This window comes from Cynara cardunculus (assembly GCF_001531365.2).
Source record: "Cynara cardunculus var. scolymus isolate 2C chromosome LG 12, CcrdV1, whole genome shotgun sequence".
In the NCBI taxonomy this organism is placed as follows: Eukaryota; Viridiplantae; Streptophyta; class Magnoliopsida; order Asterales; family Asteraceae; genus Cynara; species Cynara cardunculus.
Genome location: NC_037539.1, coordinates 37604920 through 37624391, shown reverse-complemented (window position 1 = coordinate 37624391; position 19472 = coordinate 37604920). Strand labels below are relative to the sequence as shown.

Sequence of the window (19472 nt, the reverse complement as noted above, 5' to 3'; positions counted from 1 at the left end):
CTAAAATACGGAACCGATTGAGAATGGTTTCGGTTCTCAATTTTTCGGAACCGTTACCCGCCGGGACTGGATACCTGGAACTGGCGGGTATCCTGAACCGGAACTGGTGGGTACCCGGTATTTCTCAATTAAAAAAATTAATTAATTTTTTTAATACTAAATTTAAATTAGGTCAAGAACTTAGAACTCTATATTTAGAATTTGAGATAAAATGATTCGTATCTTTTCAAATTGTGTGTTTAATTGGATTCGTAGTATGTAACCGTTAAACTTTGAACCTTTACAATTATAGTATGTAATCGTTAAACTTTTAACATTTACTATTCGTCTATTATCGTCTGTAATCGTTAAACAATATTTGTAACCATTATTCCGTATAATTTGTATTATTGTTTATTTATTTAGTGTTTTTGCAATGTTTTATTTTTTATTTCTAAATAACAAAATTTTAATATTTTAGGAAGCGGGTACCTGGAACCAATTCCAAAAATCCAAGAACCGCTCTAACCGGTTCCGGTTCCGGTTCCAATATCTCAAGAACCACCTATGCTCACCCCCAGCACGTCGGATTACTAGTGATAGTGATAATAAACCAAATGGTGTTTGAATTTTTATGCTTGTAGATGAAATTGTTTCCGGGACTTCAAAGAAACAGACGTGTTTTGCACATTCCACCACGGGACTGAGTTAACCTCGTCAGAGTCAAAGAAATCATTTTGTTTTTGTTTTTTTAGTTTAGTTCTTTGCAAGTAATAAAAATACTAGTAAAATGTAAACGACACAAACATAAACCTAAATATCATACATTAAAAATAAAAGAGTAATATGCGGTTCAATACACAAATAAAATATCGTTCAGTTCCAAAGACATTTTAATCAAAACGGCGATGAAAACCTGACTCACACACCCTCCTCATCCTTGGTGAAGTTTGAACCATTGACCTCCTAAAAAGCCAAAGACTCACATACTGCTAGACCAAACACCATTTGGTTTTAATAAGTAATATTGTCGGCACATTAGGTCTAATTGAAGAAGGCACAATCTTTGGACATGACCAAATCCAAAAAGAGCATGTGTTTAAAAGTTTATTTGATGCATATATTGACAAATTTGATAACACAAAATATATACGTGACGTTTTAGGTAAAGACAACGGCAGACCCAAAGATTGTTGTTGAGGGTGCACATTTAAGATGGATTAAAGGTCCATGAAGTCGTCCGATGTGTTTTTAACCGAATTCCACCATTTTGAAGGGTTGTTAAAGTTTTTTTTGGTTGATTTCGATGAATTTTTTGAAGTTTTTTGGTTGATTTCGAAAGATTTGTTTTGGTTTTTCTGGTCGATTTAGAGACTTTTTTTTTTCGTTTTTTTTATTGATTTCGAAGGACTTTTTCGATTTTTTGGTTGATGTCCCTTGTTTAGCAGTTTGACCTTTCATGCCCCCAGAAAAATTCTATTTACGAAAATAGGTTGAGTTGATGCACGGGACTCCACAAGAGCCTTTCATAGGCCCGCTCATGCGTAAAGGTAAGAAGGGCATCTAAGTATATGGTCAAGTAATACGAAAATTTTCCACTTTATAATAACATAAACTAACTAAGCTAACAGATGGTTGGGAAGCAATTACGACCTTGCTGAATCAGGTAAATATTTATATGGCGTCAAGTTTGGTTATGTATACGAGTGTCAAGTACTTTCATAATTTTGATACATTCGCATGGTGGAAAAAATGAACCATAATTTCCGTTTTAGCCGCCATGACCAGGGATTTACTAACTGCTCAAGCTAGTAGCATAGCAGTGTAGATGTAGAATCTACCTTTTCTTTTAGTATCATGATGCTTTCAAAACAAAAAAACATGGGAACCGCTCAAGGTTTCTGTTTTGCCTCGATGTTATTTATATCTCTACGAATGAATTCAAGATATACAATCACTCGAGGTTGAACTTCCCTACGTCCATCATCAACAAAGAAACTAATATTTAGCAACACCATCAACAAAAGACAATGAATTACAGACAAAAATCACTGAAAACGGCAATACTTACATTTTCAAGTTCTATAAGTTTTAAAGAATTTTTTGTAAACCATAAAGATGTGCTTGATTGGTTTAAGCTTGGCTCCAAAGTACTAGGAGATCTCAGGTTCAAATCCAAAGAGAAATAAAAATCCCCTTTTGGCCACGAAGGTTCAAATGCGGTAACTCCGGGCTTTCTGCAAAGCATGTGGTCGTCCTGTGATTAGTTGACTTACATAGCAGGTTGGATATCCAGGTTAATAAAAAAAATTGTACTTGATGGTTAACGAATTTAACACAATTTATATGAGCTTTATAAGATTAGAAATAACTTTTAATAAATTAATTGGAGTAAATAACTTCATGTTTGAGTATATTTATTAAATTAATTTAACATCATCTTAGAGTTAGTATTTATTTAATAAATAAATATTTAATTCTTTTAAATAAATAGTTTATATTTATTATTTAATAATGTTATTAAAATCCAGTAAATATATAATAATAAATAAATAAATAAAAAGATTGGTTTAAGAGATTGATCAAATAAGTTACATTTTTTTTTATTAAATATCCAACCCGTTATGTGAGCCAAGTAATCCAAGACGACCGCCTACTTTACGGGTAACCCAGAATCACTCCATTTGAACCTTTGTGACCACAAGAGGATTTTTATTTCTCCTTAGATTTAAACCTGTGACCTCCAGACACTTTTGACCTTTGGAACCCACGCTCACACTATCCAAGCATCACTCTTATGATCTTTTTGCAGACCGATTAAGACCAAAAGCAATTAAAGGACAACCAATTACACAATCTGAGAGAAGTTACACAATCTGTATCAAATGAATATACTTTTTAACTTTACATGAAAACTAACGTTTTCCCTCGAAAAAATTATGGTGTTTTACTAAAGAATGTAATAAACATATATATATATATATATATATATATATATATATATATATATATGTGTGTATATATGTATGTAAAATAAAAAAAAGAAACAAATTTAAATTTGAATATGAATATGAAAAGTAATCCACTTTTTTGCTTTCATAACATGAATGGCATCTCTTTGGACAAACCTGTCAAAAGCACAAGCAAACAACAAATTTAAACATGAAAAAACACAAAAGCAACATCTCCAATTTGGAAAGATCTGACTAAAAAGATCGGGTAGTTTTGTAATTTTACAATTATTATTTCTTTCTTTTCTTTTCGTCCCATATTCGAACAAACCAACGAATTTAAAGATAACTTACAGTTAAAAGATTTTGGTTGCAAGAACATGTTGTCTTGTTTGGATATAAGCAGCTGGAAACCAACCAGCTTTCCCTTTGCATTCCCCTTCTGCCCAGCCATCACTGCAAACCTATCAAACTTTCCATTCTTCAATCCATTTATTTTTTATCAACTCCTAATGTTAGATCTTAAACTTGAAGCGCCTTTCGTCGATTATGTAAATGACAAAATAATCCATAAGCTATAAGCTAACTATACTATTCCATTTGTTGCCAAAAAACAAGTCTACAATCAAGATGATTATCACGTTAAACTATGATACCGTGTTACAAACTGTTTTGAAACCAAGAGACAGAAAACATCCATGTTTTTTTTTTGTGATTAACCTAGATATCCAACCCGCTATGTGAGCCGACTAATCCCAGGGTGACCACCTGCTTTGCAGATAGCCCGGAGTCACCGCATTTGAACCTCCTTCACCATAAGGGGATTTTTATTCCTCCTTGAATTTGAACCCGGGACCTCCAGGTACTTTTGACCTTTGGAGTCAAGCTCAAACCAATCAGGCACCACCCTTGTGGTTATCCATGTTGATTTTAATGATGGAAAGTAGAATGTTTGAAGGTTCATAATCAGAAGTGGACTACATGTATGTATGTATGTGTGTGTGTAAGTATAGGTATATGTTCTCACACATACACACATCAACCATATGCATGCCAAGAGAACAGGCCAACTGCTAGTTATTTGCCCCATTTTAACAAGATTGCTACAATTTCCCTTTCATGATGTCCCGTATTATTTGCAACATTTCCTCTATTTACAAACTTTTAAACTAAAATTACCTATATCCAGTTATTCTTCAACACGATTCACTTCAGTAGTTCAGTTAGAGAACTTAAGAATTAGTTTTGAAGAAAACCTTTATTTGTCATGATGGGATGTTATTTCAGATATTTCATTGTTAGCAAAACGTTTATTAATGCATGCATAGGGTCAATCGTTGTAATTTTCATGTGACGATGCGTACTAGAAATAGGGAGAGACCATGAACAAGAAAATCCAAGAGAGCTGCAAACCTTTCTGACGACGACAAAATCTCCAACTGATAAACTTAGTTCCACAGCAGACTCGCCGTAATATGAGAACATCACCTGCAAGTGGAAGGCGCATTAAGCAGCCATTATAGAAGTAGAACACTTCATCGATAAAACCAAAAACTAGGAGTTTAGCAAGTAAAACGGACTTATAAACATACCTCTCCTAGAAAGTAATTCACATCATCATCTGAACCATTTTGTACGGGAGAAGCAAACATACGTTTTACTTCTTTGTATGGTGGGGGTGCAGAGGGTTCCACAACGGGAGGAGTTGCTTCAATTGGTTGTCGCTCAGATACCATCTAGATTTGTCCAATGTAAAAGCTTGTCATCAAAACAAGTTCATGAGGGTTATATAAGAAAAATATTTTTCCATGAGATGATATACATTTTTCCACTGAATATTCTCAGAAGCAATTTTTTCTCATAAAGCCGGAACTATTATATACAGCATCAACCTTGAAAATGGTCAAGACAAGTCAACTGCACAGAAGGGTCAAAAAGGCCCATAACATAGTAGGCTGCCCAAGACTGTGATAGCTGTTATACCCTGGGTCCAGCAAGTTAATATAGTAGGCTGGGTAAAGAAAGTACAAGGGGCTAATACATCAGGGGTACAAGTAAGTAATGCATGGTATTGATAAGTCTGGCCATCACTAGTACAAATAAGGGGAGAGGGGTTTCTTTTAAGGGCATTCTGATTTGTAGATAATTTGAACGTGAGTCCTGTGAAGAGTCTGGCCTCTCAAAAGCCAGAAAACCCTTTGTTAATCGTTTGATCGTGAGAAATACAACCTGCTATTACCATTGATTTTATTGTTCTGATCGGGTGTACATGAATGACCTCCTACCCAAACCATATTATTTCTTCATTTCCATATTTCAAATAGCAATAACGTTCTCTATACTTAATCTTATTTGTAATTAGCTGTTATAAAAAGAGAATATACTAAACATAAACTTTGAAGTTTTTAAGCAGAGCAACTTTGACGTGGCCAAAAGGGCCAATGTCTAAACATATAGCAGGTGTTCCAGGTTAGCCAGAAAAAAGAAAGATATGCCCTCGTCCCTTCTTTAGGCATTTGTCTGGATAGCCATTTTCTTCATTTACAGAGTTTATGGGCCTTTCACTTCTTGATTAGCACACTACTTCTCATGCAAGTTAATCAGATTTGTCCAAAACAATGTTGTTCAAAAGCATTGTCAACGGCTGCTAGACCTAGGTCATGTCTTGAGCATGAATTTAAGCTTGTGAAGGGTTTATGAATACAAATATACACCATGTTAGTGTATATGTCCAAAAGTCAATCATTTGATGTACTTAATTCTGGACATGCTTTCATAAAGTTGATTAGCAAAAGGCATTGCCCATTATTGTTTTATTTATACATTTGTATTGGAGAGTTGGGGTCTGCAGAAAGTGAATCGATTCAATTGGAACCGACTTATCCAGTTAGAACCGACCGACCATAATTGGGTCGGATCGGATTGAAAATTTCATCATCCAATTTGGATCGCTCAGTTCTTGGATGACAGTCCGGAACCGACCGAAACCGACCAACATCCAATTAACCATCCAATTACCATCCAGTCATCCATCCGACTATCATCCATTCAATTTGTTTCAATTTGCTTAAATTGGAATTTGTTTTGTGTTGGTTTTTGAATTTTTAGACTCACTTATGTTGGTTTTATCTCATATTAGAAATGATTAATTACTTTGTTTCATTGTTTGGACAACTAGATTTAATTAACACATTGAATGAATCTGATCCCATTGGATCATCCATTGGATGTCGTATAGATCCAATCTGATCCAATGGATATCCAATAAGAATATCCAATGGATGGAACCGAACTGATCCAATCATCCATTGGATCAGTTCGCAAAATCTAACATCCAATGAATGATTGGATCGGTTCGATTTTCCACTCACATCCCATGGATGTCAACCGATGAACATGACTATCGGAGAGATATTTTACAATAATAGACCTTAAAGTACTGGTTATTCTAGAATGTCTGTAAGTCTTGTGTTGCTTGGGTATTGGTCATAGCAACACTTAGCATACTAGCTTATGTAGGGATTCATATAGAGATACAGAATCCACATGAGAGTACTAAAGATGGAGATCTTAAAGTACCGGATATGATTAACAACGTAAGACACTGCATTGGATGTCATATGAGTGTCATAAGTGTGTTCACATATGATCATTGTATATAGAGTCCTTGGAGTTAAGATCATGAAGACTATTGTGTGTGAATGGGCACATTTTGATAGATAATTCAACCACACTGTAACTGGATGGAAGAGCTTTTGTTGGGTATGTCATATATCAGATAGGTACGACCAGCATGTATCGAGATAGGATTTGTTTATCCTGTTTGACATGAGCAATGTCGTTGGTCCCCTGATGGATCATACTAACAACCGCGTAGGAGCATATGTGGATCTTTCAGTATAATCGGAAATCAGAAAACTAAGTTGGAGCATAACGAGTATGACATGTTCGTACTGCGTGTTCATACTAGACATCAAACACAAAGAGACTAAGGTGTCGTTTGGTTCGTTGGAATCAACGGAATTTGAAGGAATTAGAATGGTCAATTCATTAACCTAATTCCATCATCCGTTTGGTTTATTCTTTGAGTTTTGGTAAGGAATTTGAATTCCACATATGATGGAATGTAAATTCCTAGGGTTCTAGCAAAAAATTCCAATTCCTTCATCCCTTCTTTTAAGAAAAACTACTATACACTTACATTTACTCCATTCCATTCCATCCCACCATGATGGTTGTCAGTGTCACCACCACTGTCGTCACCACTGACACCCTCATGGCCGTTACCACTGTCGCCTTCACCCCCACCACTGTCGTCACCACAATCATCACCACTACCACTGTTATCACCACTACCATCGACACCACTACTGCCTCCATCCACCACCACCATTATATTCAATGAACCAAACAAACAAATTATGAAGGAATTTTTTGGTAATTTATCACTAATTTATTATAATTTTGAAGTTATATTTAGCGAACCAAACAAATAGATTCCAATTCTTTTTACATATTCCATTTCAATTACTTTGATAGATTCCAATTCCGACATATTCCAATATGTGAACCAAACGCCACCTAAATACATACATTGATGATCACGGATTGCAGACCGGAGATCTACATATAATCCTAGTTAGTAGTGATGATGTATTGCTAGATACCAATCATCACTTATGATTATAAAGGAGTTTATAACGATTACCAACGTAATAGGAATTCTTCGGGTCACACGCTACAAGCCATTAGAAGAATTGGAAGTGAATAATTAAATAAGTTTAATTATTCAAATGGCTAAATAACCAAAGAAATTTTAATTATTATTTAATTTAATATGATTGAAGGCTAAATGATTAAAGGAGTTTAATTATTACTTGAGAGATTAAGTACAACTTAACTGGATTAATTATAGCTTAATAATTAATTAACTGAAAGTAATCTAATTAATTTAGATTATAAGTTATTAATTAATTAGGATTAATTATTTAAAGGAGTTTAAAAAGATTTAAATAATTAATTACCCATGGGCCTTCATTGATAAAATCCCATAAAGGATTAATTAATTATGGTAGGTGCAAATTAGGTTTAGGTTATATATAGATATACTAACTAAATCTACAGCACATCCTAATATTCCCACAAGTGATTGCCACCCCATGAGTTTCTTAGCCGCCACAAGCTAGCTTATCTCAAGATTCTTGCTAGCACCTAAAAGTTCGTGTCCGATTCCGGTTTGCGTGGATCACCAAGGAAGCACCAATATGATTTACCACCGGAACTTGGAAACTTACATAATGCATTTCACGCATCGAATCTCCATAAATGTTTAGGACATATAGTTGAATGAAAAGTCGAGCAACATCAAAGAGACGGAAGCGATTCTTCACCAAAAGGTCAAAATATTGTGCAATAAACATAATGCCAGTTGTCAAGGTCCTATGGAAGCACCACAACAGGGTTGGGGCAACTTCGGAGCCTGAAGCAGATACCCCGAAGTGTTACCCACATTTATTTCATGTATGAATTCTGGGACGGAATTCTTTGACACGAGTAACCTGGGTGACGTGGCCAGATCAACACATTTAGGTGCCTAAATAAACCTTGTGGTAGATCTGATGAAAGACAGATGTCATCATCTGGTAGAGTTTGTTATTTTTGGTTGTTACGCATTATATAGCGCCTGTTTTTCTCTGGAAAAGGTATGAATATAATATACACCTTTTTTCTTCTGCTAAACTTTCTTCTAGTTCGTATTAATCAGCTCTTCTCTCTCGAAGATCATTCTTACATTGATTTTCCTGATTTGGAGCTTCAATCACTCGTTGGGTTATCCTAACCTTGATTGAAATTCGGAGTTTATCATTCATCTAGGGGATGATGTTAGCATCTCCCATATCTAAATATACATAAAAATAAAATAATATTTTTGTAACATTACCAAATATATTTGCGTGATTATCATGCGTTATGACACTTGGTCAAGGTTGTAGATGATTAAGCTTACCAAGGATAATTGATTTACTAATAATTATGACCATGAGTGTTATCAAAAGTATATGTAGACATGCTAGGGCTAATTCATTTCACATATATGAAAGTAAAACTCCAGGGGCTGATGTACTCTCCTGTATATTCCATAACCCCCCACCCATCTCGTTGAACGTCAAAATTTATTGCGGAAAAAAAATATGCAGATGCAAAAGGTGATGGCACAATGCATACCTCTCCTTCAAGATGATCAAGAATCTGAAGAACCCTCTGGTGGTAATCACGTTCTGATTCAATCTATTGAAAAAACAAGTTTCAAAAAGATAGATCTTAAAACGTGAATTACATTGACTCATTAAACAGAGAAGTTACCATGGAAATTAATCTCTGAAGTGTCATTTTTTGCTGTTCAGCTTCAACTGCAGCCATTGCTGATGCAGCTTGCTTTCCCAACGTTAACATGTTGGATTTTGAATGCTGCAATCTTGATTCTGCGGCTTCAAGTTTCATAAAGTGGTCTGAGTTCCCCATTCCGTCTCTCACTCTTGCTTGTCTTTTAGAAACTTCAACGGCCTAACAAGGTTAGAGGGTGAAATGAAACCCACAAGGCATTTCCATACTGTGCATAAGAATGATTGGTAGAAGCAGAAGAACATAATAAACCCGACTTTTTTAAAATATAAAAAGTACATTTAGCAAAATCATGTGCTCTTATACTGCAAAAGTTGTAAGATTTGTAAACACCTGTGACTCAGCCTCTTGCCGCATTCTGTCATAACCTTGAGCAAGATGTCGAGCATCAACAAGCGGAGCTCCCATTACCATTGCTCTTAATGGTTCTGCAACCTGCATGATTCAGTACTGTTTAAAGGTGGAAGTGAAATGATAGCAAAAGGCGTAAGCCAAAAAGCGATAAAAAGATAAACAAATATCCGAAGAATAAAACCTTGCATATTACTGTAGCCTGGTAAAAATTCATTGCAGATTTCTTTAATGCCTCCTCTCCTCTTCCCCCCCCCCCCCAAAAAAAAATAATAATAATAAAATAATTTACAACCTAAGCCTAAACTCCAAACTTTAAGGTTCTCCTCAGTCTCTCTCCTTAAACAACTTTGCCACCTTCATCATTCAACCGAGTTTTGTACATTAACCTATTCAGAAATGCTCCCCCTCCCCCCCTAAATTACAGGCAAGGACAAGAACAGTTCTCCCATAATAAAACCATTATTATCATATAAAATTGTGTAGTATTTCAATGCTGAAATTCTAAGGAACACCAAAGCCAAATCTTGAAACATTTAAATAAAGCAAGGGGAGGGGAAATTTTGGTATATGTGAATGTCCAAAATGCAATTGATATCACACACAAGTAGCAATGACAAGAATAACCATCACAGGGTCTACACTGTTAGTTTTCAGTGAGCAAGGGGAAATCTTGATATGAAACCTGTGTGCCAAAAAACTTCAGTAGATTTCCTTGTTCCTTCTCCATCTGGGCACGGGCTCTTGAAAAGTTTACTGCAGCTCTCGATAACATGCCACCACTTTCAATGCCGTATTTTTTGCTGTCTTCTGACAATTTATTTCCTGTTGTAGGATTCATTAATGTGAATTTACGTCATGTTCATTTCCTGGAGTTAAACAAGATCTGGAAAAAGGCATCACCTACTTACCTATTTCCACTAGTTTGGAACCAGAAACTATATATCCTTCTACACCACGAACAATATCCCTTTGAAATTGCTGAAAAGGTGAAGGTAGAGCAGATTGTAAGGACACAAGAAAACAACTAAATTTTAGTATCAGAATGAAATGTTGCTTCACGTAGGCCTTGACCAATAATCCTATAAATAACTATGATACCAACATGTCCTCACAAAGTTTAGCCAATCGCACAAAATGACAAGCTGTCAATTGCTTGAGAGTTGATGCTCTCCTAGAAAGAGTCATTATAACATTGCTCAGCCAAATAGTTTATTTCATACTAGTTCCTACGGTTGAAAAGCATGTTGCTTGAAAATATATCCTCTTCGACTTATTAGCACTCATTCCAGTTGTTCTTTCCAAAAAACAAGCATCTCCAATGGAAGGGTGAAGCAACCTTGGCAACACGTGTTGATATGTACAGCCTCTCAAGTTTTTGATGAAGCACGACTTCTGCTTCATCAGCAACATCATCTAAACCTCCATCGGCACCGCCACCGAACTGCTTAACCACCTGACACCAAAATTAGTTCTTATTATTTTAATAATTGGTTGTGGTTAGGAAGTAATATATTAAACAGTAACAAGCAAGAAGCTTCATATGTCGGTTGCAGCAGATATAAGTGTGAGAACATAAGTAATACTCAAAAGTATAACACACATAAAGCAGTACCATCTTGCACTTAGGTGCAAGACTTGTATTTACCAGATGCAGAATTATAGTTTCAACATATCTTGTTTAAAAATATAAGTATAATCTCGACCTCTCTAACAGCTATGCATTACCCTTCCATATCATGCCGTATATAGTATCAATTCACAAATATTTCTGGTTGCAAGAACTGTAGATCTTGCAAAATAACGTCTTTATTCTACCCACGTTCAATAAACTTATGTGGTCCACCATTATGTCTACTGGAAACCTATTCAAGATGTTTTAGCTATACTGGTTACAAATAATTTGCATTATTACATGACCAAAAATATTAATCCCACCAAGGCGCTAGATGTAAAATCCAATTCTTCAGAGGACTAAATAGTAAGAAAGATATGAAACCCAACTACAGACTGTATGACAAAATTGTTTGAAAGATGAGTTTCAAGAAACCATCATTAGAACCTTGGCTCCTGTTACTATTTCGTTTTCTTTATAAATTCCCACACTCATTTGAAAGAAATGCTAAAATGGTTAGCAATCTACTCCTTGGTTAGTCTGTCAACTGGATCATGTTAATCTGCATATGCTAATTAAATTAATGTAATATCTATCTATCTATCTATCTATCTATCTATCTATCTATCTATCTATCTATCTATCTATCTATCTATCTATCTATCTATCTATCTATATATATATATATATATATATATATATGCATCAACCATCATGAACAATCGCATCTAGCTTCCTTCCAAGTTCCAACAATACTAACCCTGTGAATCAAGGTCAATCATATGATATTACCCTCACTAATTTGACATGATCCAGGAAATACCAAGACCCTTTATGACATCAGGTTGTCAAGTTATAGACCCTCCCTCTTTTCTTGATCTTTCTGTATCAATATTAAAAATCCAGTATCTTTCACCTCTCTCCTTCATATGCAGGAAAAACTGCCAAAGATACACCTTAATAGTATGATTATTCACAAACTTCAAACTATACTGTAATGATTACCTCAAATCTGAGGCAATTATAAAGTTTGGCTACTAAGATGTTCCTCCCAAAATGCCAGCACCAATCCTTTCCAACCAATAACATTAGCATTGGATTGATCCAATCTGGATCTTATCCAAAGGCAGCCAAACTGGTTGTTGGATAGCATATAAATCGGCAGCATACTTGTAGATTTAATATGAAGACTTGGACGTTTCGATAAAAAAATGCATATTTTTAGTCTAAATGTACTCTAAGTTGAAAGAGGACATATTCTCTTACTTTCTGAAGCTCAACTTCGGGCAGTACCAATGTGTATATGACAAGTGTTCCCCTTCTAAGAGTATCACATTTGTGTCAACAGTGCATGCATTAGATGCGATGACTAGAGGTAAACCGATCCTTAACTCCGTAGGCCTTGGAACTAGAGGAATTATAGACAATACTTTCTGGTCAAAGAACCATTTTTCAGATCAATGCTTTAGTACCATTTGAGATGGAGTTTCTTTTTTGGGGAATGCATACAACTCCATGTCAATAATCAATTTCAAAAATGTTAAGTTACAGCTGTTATTCCGGTGACCTACGTGTTATTGTACTCCCACTACCTTGACAAAAACGTTGGAAGTTAAACTACAATTATATTAGGGAAAACCGCATTCATCACCATGTGAACTAACTAAAGCACAGAGAAATACATGCTACATCCTCCGAAAGTAACCTAATAAAGAGATAACAACCATAGCAATTCAAAACTCAAGATTACAAAGTTTGATGCATCTTCTTTTGGAATGAACTTGGGAAAGCGAATGGATAACCAGAAATCAAATTCCCATATAGATCCTTGCAAAACAAAATGGTCGTAAACGATATTAGCAGGAATCTGCACGATATTAGCTCATCCTAGTCTAATCAGTATTTTACTTGAAAGCAAAGATATCATGAGTATACTTACATGTTGTTTGGCGACCTGCTCCCGGAGCTTCACTGCTTGTTTTCTGATCGTTTCCATTCATCCACGAATTGACAGGAACAGTGAGGAATTCAACGGATTCCGGCGTCAGTGGACGGCACGTCGTCGGATAATCGTCCCAATGACGAGATTCAACTCAAACCACCTTACTCGTTTTGGAAATGAATTGATTTCTTGGGGGCTTTTGAGATTTTGAATCGAGTCAATTCTTCCTTTAGAGGTTTTTTTTTTTAGAAACACACGTTTGTTTGCTTTTCATTAATTTTTTTTTTTTGTTTTGTTTGTTTTTCATTAAAAAAAAATGTTTGTCTTTTTTATTGCTTATGAAAATAACTTATTGACTTATTTCAATATAATACCGATAACAAGCACTTTTGAGGCACTTATGTCTTATTTTCCTCTTATATTATACGATAAAAGGTAAACCAATCTCTTATTTATCTTTTATTGTTCTTTGAATCCTCGACAACAGTGTTTCTCAATCGATTAACCTTGATCGATCATTTCTCTCAATTGATCCTTATCAAATCAATCATCACCTCTCTCAATTAATGTATTTTAATAGGATGTAAATATGTTAAACACCGTTAATGACATATTTTTGTTTAAATGAATGTTAATTATATAATTTAGATGTAAATTTCATAATGGTGATGAATAAATATATGAAATTGTATAAATTTATCTATAAATTTAACACTATAATTTTTAATGGGTAAAATAAACAATTTAAACAAATTCTGACATTTATCAGTTTACAAAAACAAACGGTCTTATTGATTCAGATTTCACACTTCAACACCACCTCTTTATAAATCAGAAGTGAAATAAGACTTCAGACTTCAGCACCTGTTAGAAAACAAACGCCACCTCATAAAGCAAATAAAAAGAAGAAACTAACCTCAAAACAAAACGACAATTGAAAAGACACCACCCCGATCCCCGAGCGGATTAAAACCATTATGTTTATGGTGCGATACCTTATGCTTACCTCTGCTATCATCTTTATTGTTGTTTCTCTTGGCAAACTTGTTTCCTAATGAAGGTTGTATGGCTTTTAGATGCAAAATGTACTGAGAAAAATTATTTTCTGGTTGTTAAAAGACATCTAAGAATAAAAACAATAACTCATCGATATAATTGGTTAATCATGAAGGGAGATTGAGGCGGCCAAACAGACAATTCAAGAGAATTAAAGATAACGTATTGTTACCAAACAGTGGTACAATTCATGTCTCTATGTTCAGGGATGTCAATCTATACGTTATTATCACTATACGGGATGTTTTGTATGTTCCTGAATTTTGGTTAAACTTGTTATCTGTGAGCACGTTGACGTAATGAAGAATTGACAATACAATTCCTTCGTGATCAAGCTTTAAGGTGTCTGTTTTATAAATATGCTGCTTACAAGTCATCATGGGGTCCGTGGAAGTTGAAATGGGCGGAGAAAATGAAGTTTTCGGGCAAAAATGAACTCTTTGCGACCTGACCGACGACCTAGGTCGCGTGAGCCTTTGTTCGAGTCCTCACCCATGCAAGTGACTTAGACGCGGTCCAAGTCCCGTGCGTTTTTGGGAGTATTTGTGGTAGAAAAGATCTTTTAGAAGTTTGAGTTAATATTGGGAAGGTTTGTTAGGAGATCTCAAGTTTCCACTAAAGAAAGTTGAAAACTCAGTTTGGAATCTAGCAAGATGAGTTCTAGCTGCCTTGAAAAAACTATATACACTTAAAAATACGTTTACTTTGAGTATGGGTACATTTCTATGGGTTTATTACAAATATATTAAATTCGTTTGGGGTCCCATAAATTGTGCAAGAATATGAGTATTTTAATTCAATAATAAAGTAGTATAATTTGAAGGTATACCTATGTAAGCATTATGGTCATTTTTGTTGTATCATGTGTTTTTTTATTAACCTGGATATCTAATCGTTATACGAGCCGATTAATATCAGGACGACCACCTACTTTACGGATAGCCTGGAGTCACTACATTTGAACCTCCATGGCCACAAGGGGATTTTTTTTCTTCCTTGAATTTGAACCTGAGACCTCTGAACACTTTTGACCTTTGAAGCTCAAGCTCAAACCAATCAGACATCACCCTTGTGATTTGTAGCCTCATTTTTCAATCAAGTCAATTCAAACAATTATCTCAAATATGATTTTGTTAGAGTTTTCAAGACATAATATCATTATTTGTAATAACTTTTTTTTTTCACAAAGCAACGTTAACCTTAACAAATTCTTAGTAAAATGCGAGTATAAGTCTTCAAAAGAAATTTGGACGACATTATTGCAGTAAATCTTACAAATCGAGTCTGTTTTTTAAATAAATATCAAGTATCATCCAAATACAACAAGTCAAATATGATCACTAGGGACGTTCGAATCTTTTTGAAAGCCCTGTTACATGTAAAACTTTTGATTACATTATATAAATGAAATAATAGAGAATATATGTTAAGAACAAAAATGGGCTAAACCATTACAAAAATTAATTATCAACTTTATAGGACTATTTGGAAAACTGTCCTATAAAAACAAATGTCCTATAAAAAATGAGTTTATAGAATGTTTTCTCAAAAGTGTCCTATAAAGTTGTTAATGCGACATTTTGTATTAAAAATGTTTTAAAAAACTTGTTAAGACTCCCAAAAGCGTCATATAAACTTATTACAATACTTATAGATAGATGCTTTATATTTTGTTCTGATAAATTAACTTCTATAAAAGGTCTATTTGGACGCTTAGAGATTGAGGGTATCTTATAAACTCAATTTTGTTGTATTGCGCGGGCTCAGTTTAAATATTTCAGTTAGAGATTTTTGATGAAACATAATACTTATCTATTTATAGGTCTCAAATTATAAATCGTCTTTTCATGATTGTTCCATTTATCTATACTATATTATAAAACATTTGACAAAAAACTCTTAAAAACTATTTTTTATACATTAAGTACTGTTTATTGATACATATTACTTAAAATTCAAGATTACAATTAATTTTGCGTAAGTACAATTTATTACAACTCAATTTTTAAATTCGTGTAATTAATTGCAGATAAACATTCATTTTAAATATAGAAAATCTAAAATATAATCAAGATAATCGTTGAGTTCTAACATTTTAAATATAGAAAATTTAAAATATAATCAAGATAATCGTTGAGTTCTAACATAATGTTTAATTATTATCTTTATTAAATATATATTATCAAACAAAAAATAAATTACTTTGTTATTAAATCTAAATTAAATTATAACAAAAAATTGAATTAAAGAAGTTACAAAAAAAAAGGAACTATCAAATAATTAATTTAATATTAATATCGATTTAATTTTTTTTAATTTATATTTCAAAAATACGAACATTATTGTTTTTTCAAAACCATATAAAATCGTATTATATCGATAGAGACAAAATAAAAACTAAATATTAAAATCAAAATATATCTCGCTGCATTATGAAAGTACTCTTTTAGTTTTATTAAATAGTGAATAATTTTCTGTTTTAATGAATTTCAAGAAATTAATTTTTTAATTTTATATTCATATTTTAATTTTCTTAAATCTTAATCCATATCTTTTAAGGTTTTTAGATATATACTAATATTTTAATTAACTCATGATTACTATCTAGAAAACAAAACCCTATTACCTAATTCAATGACTTTATCTATTAAGCATGTGGTTTTGATTCGTCAAAATCTTTAATCATTTCCTTTCCATGTAATATTACCTTTCAAAAACTATGCAATTATTGTATTATTCCACTAAATCCAATTTTGTTTTAAAGTTTTTCTTCTTTAGCTTTTAATAGTTTCATTAAGAGACAATTTCTAAATCGTTAAAATGTGAATCTTGTTTGATAAGAAAAAAAATGTCTCTTAAGGATTTTAAAACCATCTGAATGATTTTGTATCTTGTGATTCCCTTAACCATTCAACGTCTTAATTTCGTTGTAAATAATTACCAAACAATTATATTCATTTTGCACTATATCATGAGAGTCTCTTAATAATTTCCGACCACTTAATCAATCTACACCAAACCATTCAGCAACTATCGAACACCCCCTGATTCTTCATTTTTTTTCCCTTAACTCTCAATGTATGTGAGGTTGAAGGATCCCCAATGTTTCTTGTTTCACATTTCACTTGTCCGTTCAAGATTTTTAACTCTTAACATATAATAACATTTTCGGTTTCAAATGAAGCGAAAAGAGAAAATGAATTTTGTTGAACAAAGCAAAGAATAGTACCATTTTGTAAGACTCAAAGTTACCCATTTTCCGAAAACGGAAATGTTTCAAGATTAAAAAAAAAAACACTTGCTCTGATAACATAATCTTCGGGGAGAAGGTCGTTTTCACCACAAAGATTAAGTTTAAACGAAAATCAACCTCAATTACAAAATAAAAGTGCGGGAATAGATTACGTTACTGCAAAGAGTTAGTGAAAAGTAACCAAACACCGATATTTAGCGTGGTTCTGCCAACCATGCCTAGTCTACTTTTCTCGAGCACTTTCGAGACAAACAATCCATCTTTCAGGTAAAATTGAAATTGTAGTACATTTGAATTACAATACAATTTTCCTTTACTTTTATAAACAAGGTAATGGGTGGATTAATCACTCTACAACACGTAAAAAGTGTTTATCAGGCAATAAGTTCAAATGATCATAATTATATATTCCGTCTTTTGGTTGAGTGTATTGCACTTAAGATAAAGACGTTAATAATGAGTTTGTGAGAGAATAATCGACCGAACGTTTTGTAAAAAATATGTTGGACGACGCAACCATTTTATACCCACACAACAATTTGTCACGTAACGTTACACAAAATATCTCGGTAAGCGCTAACCATGGTAAGAGTCATCATCTTCACTTACCGGGTAAGACTCTCGATTCTTATCTTCGCTCTTACCGGGTAAGATTTTTAGTCATTGCCATATTCATCCGGTAAAGTAAAGTGACTTGGTAAGTAAGTGCTTACCCGGGTAAGCGTTTGGTAAACGGCACCTAAGTATTGTTTGTGTAACACCATCATTTTTATTCATTTTATAATGAAACACTCATTTGAGACCTATGATAGTTTAGCCACTAAGAGGATGCACTAAATTCCAAACTTTATTTGTAATAAATTGATCTAACTCTTGTTGTATAGCTAGGTTCTCAATTTCCATTATCTAGTGATTTGTCTATGGGTCTAAATGCAATGGTTGAGATGAAGGTTTAAAAGGATGTTTTAAGGTTCTAAACTCATCTATAGCTTACTGCTCAAATTCTGTGTTAAGGGTATTCATCTAAACCGCACAAAAAGTTCATACTGCACAACAAAACATGGTTTAGAGTATTCGCGGTGTGTCTTGCGGTTTGCATTTTCATCAAACCGCACTTTGTGGTGCAGCTTGCGGTTTTGAGTCATTAAACCGCGGTTCAAACCGCACTGCACCGCATATATATATATATATATATATATATATATTTTTTTAAATATATAAATGAAAATAGTTAATATTTGCATGTTTAAACATGAACTTAGAGATAACACACTTGGTTCCAGAGAAGTGCTAATTTAACTGAATAAGAGATCTAAGCATATGCAATTGTGCACATTAGAAAGGGTTGCTTAAAAAACGCTTTCTGAATTAGAATACTTGGAAGCTTTTACCTTATGATTTGCTTCTGAACTAGCATTAGGTATTTTTACAAACTTCCAATCTAGTTCAGAGAGTTTATTATTTTGAAAATTGACTTTCTTCTCTTATCTTGGTGCTTTGACTTTCCATTTTTCTTATCTTCTTACTCTTTTAATTGTTCCAGAGGAAGATAGGTTAGATTTGTCAATGATAACATTTTTACCCTTTTGCTCAGGAGTAAACTTGATTGAAGTGTTTCTCTGGACTATTTAGGTTTTTCTTTCAACTCTTATCCCAATTCCAGATAGGTTTTGGATTTTAGACATATTTCTATGAAGTCAGAGCATATGGGAATTTTTGGAATCTGATCTTTGATAAATACAGGCTTGTTCAGAATTCCATGTGTTAGTTTTGATTTTTTTGTTCTAGTCAGCAACTATCTCTAGAAGAACATCAGATGATTCCTTATCCGATTCTGAGTCTAGAAAATCCTTTTTAGGTTTTTCTAGAGATAGGAGCTTGTTTTGCACTATATACTCCATAACTTTCACTATCTCTTTGAAA

General features: G+C 33.7%; 1 protein-coding gene across 2 annotated transcripts; it reads right to left on the bottom strand.

Annotated features, from left to right (window-relative positions):
* Positions 1 to 3024: 3024 nt before the first annotated feature.
* Positions 3025 to 13382, bottom strand: LOC112523294 (SH3 domain-containing protein 2-like). 2 transcript variants are annotated; one of them, XM_025132829.1, is made up of 11 exons: positions 13238 to 13382; positions 11023 to 11139; positions 10595 to 10664; positions 10369 to 10508; positions 9666 to 9767; positions 9294 to 9494; positions 9156 to 9218; positions 4523 to 4666; positions 4344 to 4418; positions 3285 to 3394; positions 3025 to 3107 (listed from the first exon to the last, which is right to left on the bottom strand). In XM_025132829.1, the coding sequence occupies exons 1-10, from the start codon at positions 13292 to 13294 to the stop codon at positions 3287 to 3289; spliced, it is 1077 nt and encodes a 358-aa protein (XP_024988597.1). In that variant the 5' UTR covers positions 13295 to 13382; the 3' UTR covers positions 3025 to 3107; positions 3285 to 3286. The 2 variants fall into 2 exon arrangements, with proteins under 2 accessions (XP_024988597.1, XP_024988598.1); XM_025132830.1 differs by having other exon boundaries at positions 11023 to 11127.
* Between the last annotated feature and the right edge of the window lie 6090 nt (positions 13383 to 19472).

Coding starts and splice junctions, on each gene's coding strand:
- LOC112523294 (XM_025132829.1), bottom strand. CDS start 13,294: ATGGAAACGATCAGAAAACAAGCAGTGAAGCTCCGGGAGCAGGTCGCC. Junction 9,495..9,665: donor GGCAAGAGGCTGAGTCACAG/GTGTTTACAAAT, acceptor TAACCTTGTTAG/GCCGTTGAAGTTTCTAAAAG. Junction 3,395..4,343: donor ATTTTGTCGTCGTCAGAAAG/GTTTGCAGCTCT, acceptor AAAGTTTGATAG/GTTTGCAGTGATGGCTGGGC.